Source organism: Panthera tigris, chromosome C1, assembly GCF_018350195.1.
Source record: "Panthera tigris isolate Pti1 chromosome C1, P.tigris_Pti1_mat1.1, whole genome shotgun sequence".
Lineage (NCBI taxonomy): Eukaryota > Metazoa > Chordata > Mammalia > Carnivora > Felidae > Panthera > Panthera tigris.
This window is the reverse complement of record NC_056667.1, coordinates 198,837,121-198,859,776: the sequence shown is the minus strand read 5'-3', so window position 1 is coordinate 198,859,776 and position 22,656 is coordinate 198,837,121. Positions and strand designations below refer to the sequence as shown.

General features: G+C 40.1%; 1 protein-coding gene across 3 annotated transcripts in view; it reads right to left on the bottom strand.

Moving 5' to 3' along the window:
- XRCC5 (X-ray repair cross complementing 5) overlaps positions 1 to 21,206 on the bottom strand; it is an 89,772-nt gene extending 68,566 nt beyond the window's left edge. For all 3 annotated transcript variants that reach the window (XR_006220927.1, XM_007086104.3, XM_042995289.1), the window contains exons 1-9: positions 21,107 to 21,206; positions 17,164 to 17,277; positions 13,525 to 13,708; positions 12,562 to 12,610; positions 11,125 to 11,247; positions 7,937 to 8,128; positions 5,713 to 5,827; positions 4,094 to 4,232; positions 996 to 1,108 (exon numbers count right to left, since the gene is read on the bottom strand). Coding sequence is in view for 2 of the 3 variants with exons in the window: in XM_007086104.3 (XP_007086166.2) it covers positions 996 to 1,108; positions 4,094 to 4,232; positions 5,713 to 5,827; positions 7,937 to 8,128; positions 11,125 to 11,247; positions 12,562 to 12,610; positions 13,525 to 13,708; positions 17,164 to 17,277; positions 21,107 to 21,127 (1,050 nt within the window). In the remaining variant the exon portion in view is untranslated. The remainder of the gene's footprint in view (positions 1 to 995; positions 1,109 to 4,093; positions 4,233 to 5,712; positions 5,828 to 7,936; positions 8,129 to 11,124; positions 11,248 to 12,561; positions 12,611 to 13,524; positions 13,709 to 17,163; positions 17,278 to 21,106) is intronic.
- Positions 21,207 to 22,656: the final 1,450 nt, after the last annotated feature.

Genomic DNA, 22,656 nt, shown 5'->3' with positions numbered 1-22,656 from the left:
TCCAGTACACTGGGTAATATTTATTTCCATTACAATTCTCACTTGAGTTTTTTGGTTTTTTTGTTGTTTTTTTTTAATTTTTAATGTTTATTTTTGAGAGACAGAGACATGGCACGAGTGGGGGAGGGGCAGAGAGAGAGAGGGAGATACAGAATCTGAAGCAGGTTCCAGGCTCTGAGCTGTCTGCACAGAGCCCAACGCGGGGCTCGAACTCACGAGCTGTGAGATATGACCTGAGCCGAAGTCGGACGCTCAGCCAACTGAGCCACCCAGGCGCCCCTCAGTTGAGTTTTTCTAGAACCAACAAGCATCATTTTATCCCTACAGAGCCTAAAAGGCACACTGTAAGACACACTTCTTCATTTTCTCTGGTTGCCGACCTTAAGAACATTTAAGCTAAGAAATCCAGGGACCTTTATAAACCCTTTCTAGGACAGTATATGCTATCCCATGGCCCTCAGTGGATTACTGCATTTCCCCCTGTGTGTTCTGAGTATCTCTGCACCGTGGTCTAAAGAACATATGACTGAAGGACGGATTTCAGATCCTACACCTCTCTGCTGGATGTTGACAAGAGCGACTGGCATAAAGCAATGATACGTTAAGAGGCCCGGGGTCATCCAAAACCCGAGTAGACCTTCACTGCTCTAAAATACTCTATTATAAGTCAGTTTAGAGAAAGCAACACAATAGCAAAGAACTATGATGATTCTTTAAAGCTACTGTGAGCTATGATCCACAGCAAAGCTAAGAAGTGACTTTTAATGGAACCTACTCTGATTCATCCCAAGATTTCTCAACTTTTCTACATCTTGGTTCCTCTACTCAAAAACTGAAGATAGTTAACACTAATCCCCAGACTACATTGCAAAAACCTAAAAGTGAAATGAATACACACTGTAAATAAAAGGACCAACCAAAAGCAAACCATCTCAAACAATAGTAAGAAAAACGTTCATCTACTTTGTTTACAGTGAGTAGGATAAGTACTATACCTGAGAAGATCTACAAAATCCCAAAACAGAGAAGCACTTCCCCTCTGATTTATATTTCATTTGTTCTTCATCCACTTTAGAGAAAGGAACTATATCACTTCCATAGCGGAACCCTGGAGAACAAGAGAAGAGCATCTGTTAAGCATATGGGGCCTCATTTTCTACAAGCTGAAATTAGCCTGATGCACACATTAGCAATACAAGCATGCTCCAGATCAAGCCTCCCTATACTGTTCCCAGGAATCAAATCACTGCCCCTTGTGACCAGTGGGGGAAAGCAGCAGCAGATACACAAACACCATATATGATACAGAGACGATTAAAATCTGATTACATTCTTTAAGCAGCATCTTCTGCAATCTAGTTACCTTAATGATTATCCAGGCCAGAAGAATGTAGCAAATGTAATGTACTAGTTATCCTCCAAAGATAAACTATGGTTGACTAAAGTACAAGTATGATTTGTAAACATAATAATAAGAACACATTTATTCGGAAACCTAGAGACCTGAAGAGAAAAATGCCCAAAGGAAATTTTCAGAATAAAATGTTCTCAAAAATGCATGCTGGAGACACAAATACCTAATAGAAGAAGCCAAAATTCTTCTATTTAGGAACATTGAATTGATAAGTTGGCTATTTCTCTGTATTTAAATTTACTTCATTTCTGGGATTATATTATCTATTTTTTTCTTTTTAATTACTTTAGTTATTCATACAAATATAGGCTCTCAGTTTCTTAAAAATAACTCCTATGCTGTTCCAGGGCCTCTGTTCTAGGGAAGGTCATGCCCTTTCAATACACAGTCTCCTATGTTTGGGAGACAGAAGGATCATCAAAATCAAAGGATTCTGGCCTTGGGTAAATGGAAAGAAAAGCACATGTATCTTTACTCCAAGAAACAAATTTGTGTGTTTGGGGTAGATTCTATGATCCTGTGTTTATGTGTTCCTGTCAATCTGCTGATGCCATGCATTTAATTAAAAAGAAACACACTTGTGTTTTCATATATGTCTTTAAAAAAAGCTGGTGATGAAAACAAAAATCCCAACAAAAAATTATCAAGGGAATGTATGGCACATGATTAAGAGTGGTGTCTAAGCCAAATGTTTTTCATAACCCTTTTCTGTCATCAGACATCTTCTTACTTGAATTTTTTAACTTGAAAAGTCTAATTAAAACTGCCTTGTATTTTCTGGTTCATTTACTGAAAGAGCAAATCAGTATATAAATTTTGTACATGGCAAGACATATAGAATAGACTGCATCATGTAACCATGTTCCTTTGCACACATATGTATGCTAGTACCTCTGTCTACACATTAGGGGTAGAAAGGGGAGGGCAAGAAAAGGAAGTACATGGTAACCACACAAAGGTACAAGACAAAAGCTTCACCGCGCTCTCTGCACTCAAACAATGCTTAACCCTTCCCTCTCCATTGCTCTGCCAATACATTTCCTTTTTGCCCAAACAGAGCTGGTGTTTTGCTGCATCCAAAAGAACCGGTGCTTGTCTCTGTCATATTAATCTTCCTAACACACAGCCTCAGTGACACTCTGTGCCTCAAAACTATAAACGGCCCCGGGTTGATTTCAAAATGAAGCATCAACTAGTCCGCCTGTCATTCAAAAAGCCCTTCCTAATTCAGAAGAGTACATAGAAACAGACTCTGAAGTAGGACAGTCCTGGGTTCAGATTCTGCTAGTGGCTAGCTGCATGACTTTGAATACGTTAATGAATGTCTTTCAGCCTCAATTCTTTCATCTGTAAAATGGCATTAACAACAGTGGGACGCCCGCTTCATTAGGCTGTTGTGGTGATTAAAAGAGAAAATTCAGGCTATTAGCTACCACTGCCAAGTACTAAACTGTGTATGCCCAACACATCAACCCTATTACTTGATATCACTGAGAAGTCCTCCACTTAACCATGCTTTCTTTTCAGTCATTATATGAGGATCATAAGATTAGCAAGTGAGGGGGCCATGATTCTAACTCGGGTCTGACTCCAAAACTCGACTTAACCACACTACAAAACTGAATTAGTAGGGACTGCAGGATCCTAATTACATTTTCTACCCATAAGTAACCAGAAGAAAGGAATCGCAATCTCCATCACCTTAACCACTCTCCCCCACCACACATATAAATATACACAAGCATCTTAGTGCTTTGCAAATTAAAACTATACTGGGCATCACAAAGCCTGGCAATTAATTTATCTAAAGATTCTAGTTTCTACCTTAACCCATCATTTGGTATCTTGCCATTTTAGCTCTTGAAAACTCAGACACTCTCAGCTAGTTCCTAAGCCCTCTGGATAGAGCTGCTGTCTAGACACGCCATACAGATCAAATGGATATAATGTATGAAGTACAACTTTAAACATCCAGCAAACATAAAGCCATATAATGAACACAAATGTTCCAGATCCCCTAAATTACCTTAAAGGAGAAAGCTGGCAAGATCCAGAATGCCTGAAACTGGCACTCAGACGACTAATCACCATAGAAATAAAAAGTAAAATAAACAAAACAACTTGCTTCAGTCACATCAATAGAAGTATTCTCCTAGCTAGTATGTTTCCAACTTTAAAATAAAACCAAGCAGGGGTGTCTGGGTGGCTCAGTCAGTTAAGCGTCCGACTTCGGTGTAGGTCATGATCTCACGGTTTGTGAGTTCAAACCCCATGTCAGACTCTCTGCTGTCCGTGCAGAGCCCACTTCAGATCATCTGTCCCACCAGCTCAGCTCGCGCGTGCACTCACTCTCTCTCTCTCAAAAATAAACAAACCTTTAAAAAAACTAAAAAATAAATAAATAAATAAATAAATAAAACCAAGTATTAACTCCTGTCCTTTGAGGGCGTTTCAAACTCAGATGGAGTGCCCGGGTGCCCTCCTGGGAACGGTCCTGCCTAGGTCCTGACAGATGAGCTACATTTAGTTAGGACCTAGCATCTCACCGACCCCGCCAATAGTTGTGTCTCTAGTACTCAGAAAAATATCTCCAAAAAATAACAGTAGAGATCCTCATCGGCCTCACATTGGCCTTCGAAAACCTCTTTTAGACACAAGTGAAAACTCTTGCTGGCGTACCTTGAATAGTGTCCTCTTTTGGAACCTCCGTTTCATCGTCATCCTGTAAGCAATAAACTGTTTCTTTTTGTATATCTTCTTTTTTTAGGGTTCTTGCATCCACAACTGTCCAAGACTTTTTAACTTTCTCCTGCATAATCTTATTTCCAAAAAGAAAAATAAAGGGAAAACAAAGAAAGCCAGGATTTTAATCAATAAAAAATGAAAATCAAACCTACTCTCTACAGGAAAAAAATTCTGAACAGTTACTCTAGCTAAACTGCTTTGCTCTTGCCTATTGTGGAAATTTTAAGTTTATTTCATAACTCTCTCTACATTTCATTTTCCCCCCAAGGTAACTGCCAGATACCTATTAGTATTTGTATGTACATAAATACTTTTTATACAAAACCTGCAGGCTAATAAAATGGGACCATACAATTTGTTACTACAGTTTTCCAATAAAGAAGAAAGGGAGAGCCATCTATCAGGAGCCAGAAATCAGTAAGGAAATCTGAAAAGGAAACTCGAAAAAAGAACAGGACGAGACTGCATTCTATTCTAGGCCTTCACGGCAGCTGAAACAAAGAAGCGCATCCAAGGTTTTCACAGGTGTAGCATGTGTTTTGGGATTAAGTCTTAGAATATACAAAAACATCTGAATATATAAACATATGTTTTTGTATATTTTCTATACTTAAATCTTTTTATGTATTTAGTTTGTACATTTAAGAAAAAAAGGCAAGCAGAGTCACAGGAAAACATGGAGCACAGACTCATACTGAAACTGGAATCCCATCAAATAACTACCAAATGCACCTTATTTCTAAAAGCGTGCTCTTATGTACAAACATGCATATAAAACAAAAGGCAATTTCTGAGTAACAAGTCACTATGTTTTTTAAGATTTTAAGTAATGTCCACCTAACATGGGGCTTGAACTCACAACCCCAAGATCAAGAGTTGCGTGCTCCACTGACTGAGCCAGCCTGGTGCCCCGACAAATCAGTATTTTTTGATACGTCATGGATGCTGTTACTACCAGATCATTAATAACTGGATTGGGTGAGACTGAGTGTCCAAAACTCTGGACTCCTTTAGTGTATAGCTATAGTTCTGCTATGATACTACGGTGACATGACTTGATGTGTTCCATTTTGTTCCCTTCAAAAAAAAAAAAAGAAAGAAACGAAAAAGAGAGACAGGAGGGAATTAACCTGGATTATAGACAATTCTTAAAACTTCCTCTCCTAATATGCCTTTTTACATAAAAGCTAAATAGAGATGGGAGGAACAAGGAGAGCAGTTAGAGAAGCAGTAATTATGGTACTGAATAACCCACACATGAATTGTCAGTTCCTTAAATAAGCATATTTGCCTGCCTGGCACATTGCTTGAAAAAACATGTATGGGGGCACCTGGGTAGCTCAGTCGGTTGAGTGTCCAACTTTGGCTCAGGTCATGATCTCACCGTTCATTCAAACCCCGCGTTGGGCTCTGTGCCAACAGCTCGGAGCCTGGAGCCTGCTTTGGATTCTGTGTCTCCTCTTCTCTCTGCCCCTCCCCGCTCACACTACCTCTCTCAAAAATAAACAAACGTTAAAAAAATAAAATTTAAAAAATGTGAATGTATCACTCACCGCTTTGTAAGCCACAATTTTTATAGCCAAATTGGAGCCAATGGTCAGTGTGCAGAGCCAAGGGGCGGAATACCTCTCAGTTTTCTTAAAGACACACAGTTGTCTCAGACTCTCACTTCACCAAAAAAAAAAAAAAAAAAAAAAAAAAAAAAAAAAAAAAAATTATATACACACACACACACGCACACCAAAAGCAACAATTTTAAAACATTAACTTGCACTGGATGATGCACTCAAGTCTTCTAGAATGAGAACTGAGTTGTCATTGATGATAAGGAGGAACAGCAGGGGACAGCAGGAAAATGACAACCCCAAGTGAGGAGACAGCCAGAATACAACTGATTTGGCTTAGGAAGAAGCTGAATTACATTACTGACAGGTAAAAAAAGAGCATCTCTTTCTTCCCCTACTCAATCTTCTCTTTCAACTTGGCCAGTGGTTAACATTTTTTTCAGGACCAAGAATATTTTGAGGATATGATAAAAGCACACCCATAAGAGTTTGCCCACAATTTAAAGGGTTCACCAACTCCCTGAAAACCATGACCCTGGGGATAAGAACCCTTGCTCCAGAATATCAAAGGATAGGCACCATCCTTTAACATCACTGTTCATAACTCTATAATTTATTAGTTAATTCCAATCACCCTTAAATAAAAAGCACATATATATGCACATAGTAGAGAGTATTAAATATTCTCCAGGGGATAAAGGAATTTAGTCCATATTTAGTCTTAAGGTAAAGCGGATAACTCTAGGCTTTTTATAGATGGGGATGGAGAATTGGGAAGTAGCAAACACAACGTAGAGTGCTACTTCATTTGAACAGAAGTCAAGATCAATTCTATTTTTATCTGGTCCCTAATCGAACACAGCAGAGAAGATTAGAGGAGATAGGTGGAATTTGTGGTATTCACTGAGAAAGGAATCAATGACCAAACACTCAAAGCACATAATCCAGACTATGATCAATCCTCCTAGTACAGATGAAAAACAGATCTACAAAAAGGTAAAGAGAATTATCTGACATCATTCAGAGTTATGGACAAAAAGGTTTCAAGAGGCTCCAACTTTCAGAAATAGTCTAAAATGAACAGTAGATATTCTACTTGCTGCCCTGTTTGCAAAGTTTATGATACTCCTTGGCTTTGGATTTGTTGGGGGATGAATGGGTCTGAACCAGGTCTAACCTGTCCATAGGACCTCACTAGTTTGAGTGACATTAAAATCACCATGAGGTCTGAATTCTGTCCCAGGGCAAGTTCTAAATACTAGCATCTAATACATAACATCTGAGAACAAATGGAACATTTTTGCAGTAGATTTAAATCTCCCCAAGTAGAAGTCTAGATAAGAACAAGTCTAGCCCAGTGCTCTCCCGTACAACTTTCTGCAATGATAGAAATGTTCTATTTCTAACCGTGCCAATCCAATAGGCTATTAAGCAAGCTCTTGGAAGGTGGCTAGTGTGACTGACTGAATTTTTAATTTTATTTAATTTTAATGAATTTAAATTTAAATAGCCACACGTGGATAACGGCTACTGTATCAGATGGCAAAGTTCTGGTCCACATCTTCACAGAAGAGCCAACACCAAAGTAGCTTCAAACTGTGAGTGTCATCACATACACAGACAGTAATTTCCCTCCCTGCCATGATACAGGAAAATAAACTTTTTTAACATTAATTTGTATTGGCTTACAATTTTTATTTATGATACCATGGTGAACATGTTAACTTAAGACATATTCTCGCATTAGAGCAAGCCATGTCCAAATTTGAAATAAACAATTTAGGAATATATATTTGCACATGCTACAGTAAGAATACACGTTATGACAGGAAACGTCACTTTACAGGATTCCTCACTGATTCCTTTGCCAACCCCTTGGGAAACTATCATTCAATTTCTAAAATTCTATTACCTACAATATTTCAAGGGTGTCTATATTTAGAAAATCAATATGTACTGTTTGTCAATTATATTTCACAAGAAATATTTTAAAATTGTGATTGAGGAAAACAAATTAGAGCATATATACCCTTAACTACTCAAAAAACTTAAAGGGGATCAGGGATTGGTACACCATTTCGTCCATAAAAATCAGAATATTTCTTACAGAATAACTGCTAATTCAAGAGTGGCTAATTAGGGAGCCCTCTGATCAAAAGAGAAATTTATATGGCTATGACTGAAAGTTAGAATCAATGTTTTCACTTCTTACCTGAAGGAATAAATTTCATCCAGCCCATCTTCACCTTCTAAAGACATCATCACCTTTTTCACCATCCGAATACCTTCTTTCTGCTGCTCAGTAATTCCTTTTAGAGGAAAGGAGGGTCCATGGTGGTCCAAGCAGGAGTTACCATCTCCTCTGTCCCCGGTTCCATCCTCCTTGCCAACAGGGAATGGCAAACTATCAGGAAAAGATCGGCAGTTGTTCATACGACAAGCTCTGAAGCCAAATAATAAACTGGGTTCCCCTCCTGTGACTATCACTCGCTGGCTTATGAGAAAATGGGCATGCCACTCACCTGAGCTTTCAATCCCTCCTCTCTCAAATGGCACTTATCACCCTTAGCCAATATCCTATCAGTTTCGAGTGACCGAAGCCTTTTTGGTTTGGTTAAAAGAGTGGAATTTCTTGGTTTACATAGCCAAATAATTCAAAGTGCAGGGTGGCACGTGACCTTCGGATGACTGGACGCAGTCTCACATGCCTCAAGGACCGCCCCAACCCTCTCACTGTCCATTTCATCTCCATGTGCCCCTGTGCTGCCTCCACTCTCTCACTGGCTCCCTCCGCGTCACCCATGAGCTCTTTCAAGCACACACTGCCGGTTCTGCTACCAAAGAGGAATGGACTACGTGTTTAATGCTCTACTCTCAATTCAAACAAGCCAGGGATCAGTGATAACCTGGGGACCAGACCTAGAAGATGCTCGCTCTCATTCGAGCCAGGAGGTTAAAGTGCAGGAAGGACTGCTTCCTAGAAAAAGGCAGGTGATATTCTAGGCAGCCAAAAAGAAGAGTAATAAAAAATAAAATAAATAAAATAAACACCTTTAATAATCCCTCAATGTTATTTTAAGGATTAAATGGCAGAATGTGTATAATATACTTAAATAATGTTATCTTTATTACTGTACATTTAGAATTCCCAGACAGACATCAGTGAATTGCTAGAAATAGGTAAAACCAATTCTTTCCCGTGTTTCATTCTGTTTGAAATGAGACTAAAACTACTAGATGCGGTTATCAGTCATGGAGATATTCAATAATCAATATACAAATTGAAAAATCAACCAACCAAGCACATTTTATGATAATTCTCTACATGGTACTTCATAAATGTTTTCATGTAAACAACCTCATTTAATCCTACACATTAGGTGGATACAAATTTCTCCCTCCATTTCCTAAAAAGAAGCCGAAGCTGCACGGGAAAATCCGGCCAAGCCACAGCCAGTGAGCGATGCAGCGAGGACTCGGTCACCTGAGAGGGCAAGGCTCCTGCACCCGCAGTGTGTCACAGCACTGCCCCCAGAAACCCAAAGAGCAACCTTTTCAGTTCCCTCAACATCACCTACTGGTCAACTCTGTGTGGCTGGTTATTTTAAGGTGATTTCTTTACCATTTTATCTGCTCTAATTAAAATAAAGCTTCCTGTTTAATTTTGTCTACATATATCCAGCATGACAGATACGCACATCCTGCATGACCTATCAGATAAAGAGCTTCTACAGAGCAGGGCATGGGACACAGGGTTCACATCAGGCTGTGGCTGTTTCCATTAACAACCTAGAAGAGAGATGCAGCTCTTTCTGCCCACAGGTCCTGTCCCGGTGCTATAATAAAAACACCCTTTTGCTCCAAAAAAACAAAACAAAAAAACAGACCTGGAAGATGGGAAAAGTGACATGAACATGAAGAGTCAGGAAGTAATCCTGGAAAAAGAAGTTACAGTAACAGTTCTTTCTACCCTGCTTTCAGCCAGATATAAACTTTCTCAGTAGCCAACAGAACAAACTAAAAATGAGGTCCAAGGAATGAGCCTACTCAGAACACGGTGGTTCTTAGACCTGCTGGTATTCTGTTTACTCCAATTACAACAATCATCCACGGGATACACCAAACAATAAAACCAGAAACTCTACTTTGTATGCCAGAGATCTGTAGCACAAGCACAAATACAAGAAAAAAACAGCCAAATAAGCAGGTAGTGGTAAGGCTACATTCCCTCTTCAACACGCTTTGCAGTATTACTCAGACAAAAAAGTAGCCTTTTCCAATGACATTGACAGAAGTGCAGGATGCTTCAACCCTGTAAAGCCATCCTGAAATTATGAACAGGGAACAGAAGCCAGGCAGAGCTTTTGAAGTACTTAGAAAGCTTCAATTCAATAAGACGAAAAGTGTCACTTAAAAAGCACTTAATTTCTCTGAAGTACTATCTTAACAAGTATCAGTCTGATGGGTTATTCTGAACTATTTCTCTACAGTTCTACAGAAAGGAGCTGCCCCTCAGCAGTCTTAAGAGGTACATACATGCAAGAGAGGTTCTTAATTTCCAACGGCAGGCATTTCAAAGAAGCCGAAGGCTTACCATTCTGAGCTGGAGGCTTCCTGGTATAGCTCTCAGTCTGAAAAATGAGTGTACTCAGAAGACTGGTAAGTCAACATCCTATATTATCACTCTGCTTTCACCAAAAATAAAACAAGAAAAAACAGGTTTGAAATGCAACAGGAAGGATTAGTGTGGTGAAAAAGAACTTTCTTGTTAGGGATTGAAGATAAAGAAAGTAAATGCCTGGGGAAGGAGGGACTCTGCCTTGCAACAAATTATGAGATATTTTGTGAACATTTTTGCTCAGAATCTGCATACCCCATGCCTAAATACACACAAGCAAATTACATCTTATGTACGTGTGTGTATCCTTTAGATTTAAAAGTTAAAAAATTAGCATTCTACAGGTTTAAAAAAATTCTCAGGTTGACATTCCTCTCTACCTTAAAAACATCTACTGCTCGCAAAACAGTACTCTGGAACTGCTGAAGAAAAGAAACCATCAATCTGGTAATTGTTTGGATAAAGTCTTCTATGTAAGCAAGAAATAAACTGAATATCCTCCAAAGATTCCTGAATTCTTTGAGTCCAAGAAGCACGAACAAACCATCTACTACTGAGCTAAATTCTGTGTCACTGTGACTTTCATCCCTTTACCATTAAAACTCAGAGTTCCTGGAATTAAGGGTACTCAGTGAATGTTTGCTGAGGTCAGTCATCTAACATATTTCAACTCTGAGCACAAACAGAAGACTCGGGGGAACCAAGAGCTTTAGAAAGGGGCCCTACTCCCTGCGTTATGAGAGCACAGGATTGGTCTTCAGACGTTAGTCTCGTGATCTTACAAGAACTGCAGGGAGATGCCAGATTTCTCCAAGTTATGGATTATAATATCCAGCTGATCTTGGCTGAATGGGCTGCTGAGGTCAGTGAACACTTCAATATGCCTCTTTTCAAACTTCTTTCCTCTAAAAGAGAAAGTTATCACAATAAGAAATCATTCTTCTGAATTATCACTTACAAACTCAAATGCACTTGGTCACTGGACTTAGAGAGAGGCTAAGAAATGAATCTCAATACAGTTAAGAAATGTGATTACATTCTAGAACCCTACTTATCACTGATGCTCAGTTAAGTTCTACTAAACATATAGTCAGCCTGGTTACAATTCATACTTTTTAGTATCGGGCAAAATTTTTGAGCATTGTGGATATTAAATCCCTGATCTCCCAACTTTAACTCCAGTTAAATATATGGTCACTGGGATTAGAAAGGATCCCTTGGGTGCCTGCGTGGCACAGTTGGTTGGACAGCTGACTTCAGCTCAGGTCATGATCTTGAGGTTCATGGGTTCGAGCCCCGCATCGGGCCCTGTGCTGAGAGCTCAGAGCCTGGAGCCTGCTTTGGATTCTGTGTCTCCCTCTCTCTCTGCTCCTCCCCTGCTTGTGCTCTGTGTCTGTCTCTCAAAAATAAATAAATGTTAAAAAAAAATTTTTTTTTTTTTTAAAGAAAAGGATCCCTTTCCAGCCTCCACTTAGGCAGAGTATAAACAAGGAACTCTCCCAGTAACTACAACTTCGGTCTCCTGAGGGTTCACTTTCCAAACATGCTGGCCCAGTTCCACTCACAGGGCTACTGGCAGGACTTTACACAAAATGTACAGAGATTGAGAAATGAAAATACAAATTGAGGCCTGAGATTTTAGTACTAATGTTTTTCCTAATGTTTAGTACTAATGTTTTTAGTACTAATGTTTAGTACTAATGTTTTTCCAGTCAAGGAATGGGTGGGTGTAAATAGATTCAAAGACCCATATTTTAAAGGAAAAATAATTAAATAATGAATCAGGTGGCTGGTCAGAGCTAGGCATTTTCTTTTTCTTTTTTTTTTTAATACTACAATTTTATTTTTTTTAGTTATTTTAATTCCAGTTAGTTAACATATGGTGCTATATTAGTTTCATGCATTTAATTTCAGTCAGATTATGAACAATACCATATAGAAGTTTTTAAAGTTCCTGGTAATTAAGTCAAATAGGAAGGAAGTTGAAATAAGCCAAACATGTATTTCTCCCAGAGAAATTCCCACAAACTATAGCTCTTGCTCTTTTTAAACTTAAAAAAGAGAGGCTGAACTGAACCATTGAATTCTATCAAATGGTTCTTTAGCCACACAAACATGCTGCTTGATTAGCAATGAATCACACATGTACAGAATACAGCAACACATACAATTTCTGCAGAATGGCTCATTTCCACCTCTCTTCAATTGAAGACACTTACACAGTTTCTTGTTGAATCACATCCATGCACACAATGAGTGCATCGAGGACTCAGCTAGTTAAGGGCAGAAAATATCACTAAACAGTCCCTTTATCCCAAGATCATGCAACTTTTTTCCAGTGAAGTCCACAGTGCTTGAAACCGTGAACTCTGGGCTGACTCTGTGAGGATTTAAAAGCACTTGCCAAAGAGTGCTTTTTCCAACATTTATTTCACTAACATATAATCACATATGCTGTAATCACATATCACAGTATATATCCTGAAACATATAATCAGGAAAAATAAAATAAGCCCAAGGTAATCTAACATATTCCCATGCATTGAAACAAAAATTATGATGTCATTTTACAATATCTAGAATCCATTTTTCGTGATTAGAGTCCACTCTTAAATATGACCTGAGCCATAATGTGGCATTTGTAAGTCACTCTTAGCACAGCAGCACCTCCCAGTGATCAGGGAGAACATTACGGTTTAGAAAAGTAAGAGTAACCACTTAAAATCATAGTACACGTGGAAGAAATTAGAAATCTCAGTTTAGATATCGGTCTGATTTTGGACACAAAAATACCCTCCATCCAGGAAAGCATAGGGAATGCTAATACTACATTCTTCTACAAATATGTTCTTTACATGCAAACATTTCCAGCCATCACCACCACTAAACTTTCTGCAAATAACAATACAGAAATATACCCACTGGTATCTTTCCCTTATAGTGTCTCCGAACCACTCAGTATCACTAGTGCAGAGAAGGGGCAAGTGGCTAGAGGGTCAGGAGTGCAGATACCCAACCCAACCTGAATAAATCCCAACACACACCATCATCTCCATGTCTTCAGAGCCAAAAAATGCCCATATACTCAGAGGTGGGCTTCTAGTGAGCCTCACCAAACTGGATTATGATTCCTCAGATTAAAGGAAATTTCTGAAGAGTCTTCTCTGGCTGAAAAAGGATACAGTCAGCTTGTTGAGAACCTGGTTGGATTTTGCTTTCGATGTCCTCCAGCAGGTCAAAATCTGGTAGCATCAGGTGTCTGTGGACTGTGATGTTCTGATACTGATCCTTACCAGCAAGGGCATTCTCAGTACCATCTGTACCAAAAAGGACTAATGCAATTTCATCCTTGCTCTCAGCAAACACCTAGAGAAGAACGTTCAAAGGTTAAGAATCATAAACTACCACCTGAAAGGCAGTAGATACCTAACCTTCAAGGAGCAATACAACCATACGTCCCTATGGCATGTCCCTGGGTCCACTGTCAACAACAGAATACTGGGCTAGATGGCTCATGGGACAATGACAATTCACAGGTTCTAAGGAGACTTTTCCGTTGACTATAGGTCCCATCTCTCATTTCAACAGAATTACGGGTGGGAGAATGGGAGAGTGGTTAACTCTTGATGACTTCCAGCCCAATCAGACTCTAATTCTCAATGAAAACTAATTATGGATAATTTGAAAAGCTTTTACTCTTTTTGGAAGTATTTTCCAGAGGACTAAAAAAAAATTACTGGTTCATATCCTCTAACCCAGCAATTTCATTCATAGGTATATACCATAGAGAAATTCTTGCTCATGTACTCAAGAAGACAAGGACAAGAGAGTTCACTTCAGCACTGTTTATAACAGAGAAAAAGTAGAAACTGACCATCCATCCACAGGATGCAAAAACACATTGCAGAATATTTATACAATATTATACCCCAGTAAAAAAAAAAATGAATAATTTGTGCATGTTTTTCAATATGAATAAATCTTATAATTATGGTTGAGAAAAAATAAGTTACAGAATTATAGTTACCATATAATAACATTACATGTTTTGAAAGCTTCATACAATAGTAAATATTTATGAATATACTTATGTCCTAAAGTATTAAATATACATGGTAATGACTATGAAAATCCTGAAGTAAAGAGAGAAAAAAAAAGGAAAAAAGAGGATCGGGAAGGGATACACAGGGACTCTCAAGTTTATCAGTAATTATTATTATTATTTTTTTTTAAGAAAAAAAGAAAAAGACGGGCATCTGGGTGGTTCAGTTGGATGAGCATCTGACTCTTGGTTTCAGCTCTGGTCATTATCTCATGGTTGTGGGATTGAACTCCACTTGGGGTTTGTGCTGAGCATGGTTGAGATTCTCTCCCTCTCCCTCTGCCCCTCCCCCGCATGTGCGCTCACTCTAGCTCTCAAAATAAACATTTAAAAGAAGAAAAAGAAATCAAATATGGTAAAACTTGAGTACTGTATAGTGCTAGACAATGGGAAAATAGCTTTGCATCACAGTATTCTCTGTATTTGCCTCCTTCCTGAAACATTTCATAATAAAATGCAAAAACAAAAAACAGGATCTAACAAAAACACAGTCTTGTTCCCACCTACTTAACCGTAGCCTTCTCCACCAGTGGGAAGAGTGCTGTGTAGACAGAGGATGGAATTGTGTCTTTCCTCATTCTGGTTTGGTCTGTTAAGTTCCCCGGTGTGTTAAGAATTGCAAATACATCCCCGGTTGCACCTGGAGAAAAAAATTCCAGCTGCTGGGCTTCAAACATGTCCAGCACACCATGGGGCAGGCCAGCTAGAACTCTATTTGCATCCTGGGCAAGCATTCATATTAAAGCCAGGTAATCCTGCTCAACAACAAAACTTCAGCCAGGAGAGGGAAGGCAATTCTGAGTGCAGCATGAGACTGGCATCAGGTATCGTCTCCTAGCCTTCCAGATCCACACTGCCACAGAATAGGCAGAGCCAAAAATAAAAACTGAAAGCACAGTTTCTTTAAAAAAAAAAAAAAAAAGTCTATGCACTGGGGTACATGGCAGCATTACTGAAATACAACTAATACAAATTACTATAACCAGGAATGGAGTTAGAACATTCTCTTCTTGACACATTAAGGAATCCAGGTCATCAGAATTTGTTAAAATCTAGGATGACAGGAAGGGTGTCAGTGTCACAGTGAAAAGGGCAACACCCAGAGGAAACAGGTGTCCAGGAGGAATAGCAGTTGCCAGTGAATGAAGAATTTCGTGGACTTAGCAAAAGTAGCACTCGTACCAGGTAGAAGGGACAGAAATCAAGAGAGGAATGTCATTTACCACCCACCTCCCATCCCCGCCCTGCTGAATGTGAGTGGGTCTTAGTGACTTGCTAGACTAACAACAGCAGAAATGACTTTCTGGGATTTCTAAAAATAGGTCATAAAAAGCCACATAGACAGGTCACTCTTAGGAACCCTCTTGCAATGTTGGTGGGAATGAAAACTGGTGCGGCCACCCTGGAGAGCTGTACAGAGTTTCTCAAAAAACTAAAAAACTGAACTACCCTATGATCCAGCAATTGTACTATAAGGTCTTTACCCAAAGGATACAAAAATACAGATTTGAAAGGGTACATGCACCCCAACATTTATAGCAGCATTATCAACAACAGCCAAACTACGAAGAGAGCCCAAATGTCTATTGACTGATGAGTGGAAAAAGAAGATGTGATATATATCTACAATGAAATATTTACTCAGCCATCAAAAAGAATCAAACCTTGCCATTTGCAATGACATGGAAAGAGCCAGAATGTATTATACTACGGGAAATAAGTCAATCAGACACAGACAAATACCACATCATTTCACTCAAACGTGGAACTTAAGAAACAAAACAGATGAACATACGGGAAGGGGAAAAAATGAGGAGGAAAAACAAATCACAAGAGACTGTCAACGACAGAAAACAAACTGAGGGCTGACAGTGATAGATGGGGGATGGGCTACATGGGTGACGGGTACTAAGGAGGGCACAGGGGATGAGCACTGGGTGTTGTATGGAAGTGATGAATCACTGAAGTCTATTCCTGTGACTAATATTGCACTGTATGTTAACTAAAATTTAAATTGAAGAAAAAAAATTTTTCCTTCTTAGGACTTTCCCTCTTAGGCCCAGCTGCCACACTGTGAGAATCCCAAGCTCCATGGAACAACCACATGTAAGAGTTCTGATGGATAGCCCCAGCTGAGTTCAAAACCACCAGAAGACGTAACTACTAGCCATGGGAGTGAGCCATGTGAGACGTCTGGCTCAGTTTAGCCCTCAAATGATTCAGCCCAGCCACCATCTGAGTGGACCTACACAAGAGGCCACAGAGGCCCAGCTGAGCCACCCAGTCATCCCCAAACCATGAGAACTGATTAAAAAAAAAAAAAAAAAAAAAAAAAAATCATTTAAGACATGAAGTTTTGGGATAGTATGTTACCAGCAAAAGATAACCAGAATAGGATTTGTTCAAGATTACCAGGTTAGTAAATGACACGGCAGAGCAAAGATTCAAACCCCGGCCACCTGGCTCCAGAGATTATTACATTGTCTTGTTTCTCACGAAAACTGTCATTTCTACTGTAGAGGCCAGAAGAAAGGAAGAAAAAAAATGTCAGGCTCTAGTGGTAGTTGGACTTACACATAAGTATATGTAAAAAACCTCCTCAGATTCCCACAAACACTGGGGCCAGACATCATAAGCAGGCTGGTATCTTGTGTTACTAAGTGGAGACAACAACCAGTTAAAACGTGAGTTACGAGCTCAAGGCCAGGCTGAAACCTACCTGTCGCTGCACAAACATGGTCATCAACTTCTTTGCTAGTTTAAATGGAGATTCTTCGCCGGGAAGGGAGTTACTCATGGCAGACCCCACATCCATACAGAGCACAATAGCTGCCTAGAAACAAAGTTCCAAAGAGTGAGAAAATGTTAATGGTCATAAAAAAAGAAAACAGATATGTCCTTTTCTTACTTCACCCACAGAACCTGTACTTTAGGGAACTTAGGGGACGCATGGCAAAGGGAGGGGGGGTGTTCTGCCTAGTGTATGTAAGACATGTAAATGTTTACTACAGAGAAACTTTACTTTTGTTTTTTTTTAATGTTTATTTTTGAGAGAGAGAGAGACAGAGCATGAGCAGAGGAGGGGGAGAGAGAGAGACGGAGATACAGAATCTGAAGTAGGATCCAGGCTCTGAGCTATTAGCACAGAGCAAGGCTTGAACTCACACACCATGAGATCATGACCTGAGCTGAAATCAGATGCTCAACTGATGAGCTACCCAGGCTCCCCACTACAGAGAAACTTTAAAATTGCCCTAATATTTTCTAAAAGATAGAAAGCAAGTGGGGCACCTGGCTAGTTCAGTCAGTAGATCACACGACTTCTAATCTAGGGGTCATGAGTTCAAGCCCCACATTGGGCATGGAGCCTATTTAGAAAGCCAGGGGGCACATGGCTGGCTCAGTTGGTTAAACGTCCAACTTTTCATCTCAGCTCAAGTCTTGACCTCAGGGTTGTGAGTTCAAGCACCGTATTGGGCTCCACACTGGGTATGGAGCCTACTTAAAAAAAAAAAAAAAAAAAAAAAAAAAAAAAAGACAGAAAGCCAAGATAGGAGCATGCTCCAGGAAGCTGCTGCTCCTTTGGCCTGAGCCCAAGAATAAACTCATGGGAAGCAAATCTGAAAACCCATAGGCCAGAGCTAAATCCAGCCCATCTGAGCCCAAAATACATCAGACATACTGCAGCTGATTTGTAGAACCACAAGCATGAGAACAGAGAACAGATGCTTATCCTGTAAGTTACTGATTTGGGGATAGCTTGTTATGAAGCATTTTTGTGGCAACAGGAGACTGCTACAATCTTTATGTATTAAAATGATACACCCCAGGATTTTAAATCAGTTTGGGAACTGGGGATCTAGAATGAAGACTAAGACACCAAATCTATTCTGGTAGGGGACATAGACACATAAACAAATAATACCAGCACAATATTCCATGACAGATGTGGGCAGTGGGCACTAAAAGAATACACAGGAGGATCATCTATCCAAGACTGGTAGAAGGGATAGAGGAGGAGTAAGGAGGCAGAAGAGGTTTATGGATGTGGTTTTTGGGTGAGTCTTAAAGAATGTTTAGGAGTTAATCATGTGAATAAGGAGAGTTACAGGTAGAGGAACCACATAAATAAAGACACCTAGTCATTAGATAGCAATCACATACATAGAGGACTAAGGAAATTGGGGAAATAAACTAAAATAAAATGGTTACATGTGAAGTTCTATGTCTGACATCCAGAATTCAACTGAATATGAGCTGAAAGAGATCTGAACAAATAGCAACTCACAATTTCAGTGTGGATTATACAAATGAGTCACCAATATGACATGGCTACAACACTACATCTCCCACACCTACCTCATTCCATCCTCCAAAATATTTTAGGTTGTATCAACAGTGTACTGAATTCAAAGAAGGAAAACAAAGTTCTTCTGGTGAAAAAAGACTAGATTAGCAAACCGGAGACCATCAGGTCCCACCTTCATTACAAATTAGCTCTGAGTCCTTGGGAATGTCACATAAAACCTCACTGTTAATTCAGAGGCAGGAAGCAGTTGTTGAACTAGATGAGATCCAAGGCCTTTTCCAAAGTTAACAATCTTTGGCAATGACAGCCTCACCTGTGCTTTGTACTGATCAGACCACATCTGACAAACTGTGAGCTGTCCTGAGCACCCTATCTTAGGAGAAATACTAATTACAACAGAACATGAAATAAGCAGATTAGAGAAGGATCTAGAGAAAATGTGATGTGAGGAACAGTTTGAAAAAACTAGATATCTGAGCCAGATGAGAAGATTTAGGAGAACATGATAGTTCCGCCCAAATATTTGGCACCTGTGTTATAAAAGAATTGGCCAGAGAGAATGAGCAAGAATAGGATCAACATATGGAAGTTACAGGAAGACTAGTTTGACTCTATGAAAAGAGGAAAAATAACATTAAGAAGTGATCAATAAAAGAACCACTGTTTTCTGAAGCAATGATCTCCTGATCCTAGGAGTGTCAGAAAAATCTAGATGAGTTCCTATCGGAGAAGTTACAGATGATTTCTAAGTTTGGTTATATCTCAGGCAACACGTGGAAACTTAAGTTTTTCCCTAGTTTAAAAAGCACTGAACATAAATGCACTAATATGAAGAGATTTCTAGAGTAAAGACAGTACATTTGAAGAAAAGTTGGTAATAAACTACAAACTTCCCTTGAGAACAACAAAATTTACACCCCATAGTTTCAATGCCCTGATTATAAGAATCTTTAAAAAATTTAAGAGTCCCAAAATATGTTGCTGCATTTATCTAATACACAATCATAAAAGCTATTTTTAAACCAGAAAACTCTAAGTTAGAGGACTAAAAGTCTTTTAGTAGAAATCAAGTATTCAAAAAAATGCATCAAGGGGCTTCAAAATATGCAACTTCTTTCCGGAACCAAAAGAATGGTCTGTGTAACACTTCCAACTTCCTTTCTGGCAAGGAATAAGAAAACCAGGGAAGGGAAACTGAGCAACATAGTAACTCTTCATTAACACACGGAAACAATACAGACTGTGAGAATTTTGCTGCAAGTCCACCTGCCATAAACAGTTGCTCCACTAGAGCTGCGGTATTTTCAGCAGCTGAAAGGGGAGGAACAAAAAGGTAAGTGGCATCGAATGTTCATAATTGCTTTAATCCACATTTCCCAATGGGGCGTTGAGGGGACTAGGGATCGTTGTTGAAATTCCTATCTTGTTTATCTGTATACGCGATGCCTAGTAAAGGGCCTAGCCTTTGGATGGTTGGATGGATGAACAAACAATTCCCTGGAACACATCTCCCTCTAGTGATCATTCAGAGACAACCACCACTCTCTGCCTATATTGAAAAAAGTCATTTAAAAATTCCATCATAATGTCTATTATTAATGTGGGACACTGAGGGTCACAGGCTCCTAGCAACACAGATAGGGCTCTGAAACCTGACAGCCTGGGGTCACGTATGAATTCCACCTCTTACGGACTGGATAACCGTGGGCTAATCATTTCACTTTCTTTATGCCTCAGTTTTCTCAACTGTAAACTGGGAATAACAGCTCTCACCTCATGGGTTTGTTGTGGAGATTACATGGGATAAGAATAAAGCATTTACATCAGTGCCTTACAGGGTAAATTTTCGATAAATGTGAAAGATTGTTACAGAGGTAATAACATGGCGCTTTACGTTTTAAGTTACGTATTTTACTCACAGACCCTCTCTGAACTCCAAGTCTGTGGGTAGGTGCTTATCAAACCTTTCATTCTCGTATAGATTTTATAAAAACTAAGGCTCAGAAATGGAGGAGCTGAAAGAAGTGATGGAGGAGAAGAGGTTGGACTAAGAAAGAAAGAGGGTGGGGAAGAGGTGGGACAGGGAGGTGATGAGGAAGAAGTCAGAGGATGGGAGGGCCGAGGAGACGGAGTGAGGGGGGAGTAGACGAGGCTCAAATTCAGGTCTTCTGACTCCAAACCCCCAGTTTTTCTCAGCGCAGCCTTCGGGCCGGCCCTCGGGATCCGGCCACGGGCCGCCGCGATCACTTCTTTCCCCCATCCTTGGCACCGCGGTGATCCCACGATTCCTGCTTCCGAACCACCCTCTCCGGATGCCCTGCACCAGGAAAACCCAAGGCCACGCTCTGTCTACCTTACTCCTGGACCGCGCCATGTTGTCCGCGCGCGGGTGCCTCAGCCGCCTCTTCCGGGCAGGAACCCCGCGCACCGCTGCAAAGGTCCGGCGGAGTCGGAGGCAGGGCGTCGTAAAAAGAGCCGCAACTCAAGGAGCCTGGAAGAGGCGGGGAAACTGTGCGCTGACGCTCAGAGCATGCGCAGATACTTTGCGTCCTGCCTTGGTGAGGCGTTTGGGGACCTGGAGCTGCTCAGGTCTTTAGAATTAGGTAAAGATGAATCGCTGCTCTCAAAGATTCGCTTCCCTTTGCCGTTATTGAGAGTAATCCCTGCAGCAGTTAGTGTCAGAGTTCTGGAGTTCGAGTTCTTTGGGTAGGAGTATGAATCCAGAAAATCACCTAGCTTCTCTAAAAGCCTGTTGTGGGCGTTTTTGGTTTTGTTTTTGTTTTGTTTTGTTTTTCAAAAAGGGGCTAATGAAAGACTAAACAGATGCGATGACTTTGGAACCAACTACTGAAGGAAGATTTCCAGGCAATCAGGAGTGGGATTGATTCCTTTCTTTGCAGAGGAAATGGGACGTGCACAGGCCAGGAAGCAGGACATAGCACCCGCTAAGGATTTCCCAATAGTCTGAAGTGTTGCTGGCTTGGAAGGGAGGAGGTGAGGTTTAATTCCAAAAGCAAATCTAGGGAGGTGTTCTAGATCTGGGGGCTATCAGTCACAGTGCCTGACATGCTCACTGCCCCTTTCAAAAGAAAGTGCCCAGCTTGCTTTAGCCTTGCACAGAAACAGCGATCTTCTATACCGAATGACCAACTAGCTGAGAGGTGATTGCACGAAGGGTCCGGCAATCTGCGCAGTAGCTGCAAACTTATGTCCAAACCGGGGAATCAAATCCAACCAGATTCTCTCCCTCTTGCAGATGGGCCTGGGATAAGCAGAAACTGAAGCTGAAAAGATAAGGATACCATGAGGAAGGAGGGGCCTGGAGGGAGACATTGTTGTGCACTGGTGCCAGTAGAGTCAGACATTTTCAGAGCGTGCTCATAGAACTGGGGAGGCTCTTCATGATGAGGAGAACAAAGGCAAAAAAGATGTAAGTAAAATTAAATTTCCTTACAACTTGCAGGCCATTAACAAATACTTGAGACAGGCAGAGGATGACATTCCTCAAGGAACTCACAACTGCCTTAATGTCAATGCTGTGATAGAGGCAAAAAGCAACTGTAGCTTGACAATAGCCAGACCTCTAAGATCCTGTAAGTCATCTTTAATATATGAAAGTCCATTTTAGAATCTTCCTTTGTCTTCACCCATCTACCCCCCAACTTAAAAGTATATAACCAATTGCTCCTCACCATCCCAAGCAAGCTTTTTCTGCCCACACGTCTGGTCCTTGTGTTTTAATAAAAACGTTTTTAATGAAGAAAAAAAAATTTTTTTTAATTAAGAAAATGTTGATCATGTGCTCACAGCCCATGTCACATCACTTCAAGATTTTGATTCAAACCCAAGGGGTTCTTTTAAAACTCAAATATTATTTAAAATTTTTTTTCTATGTAACAAGTA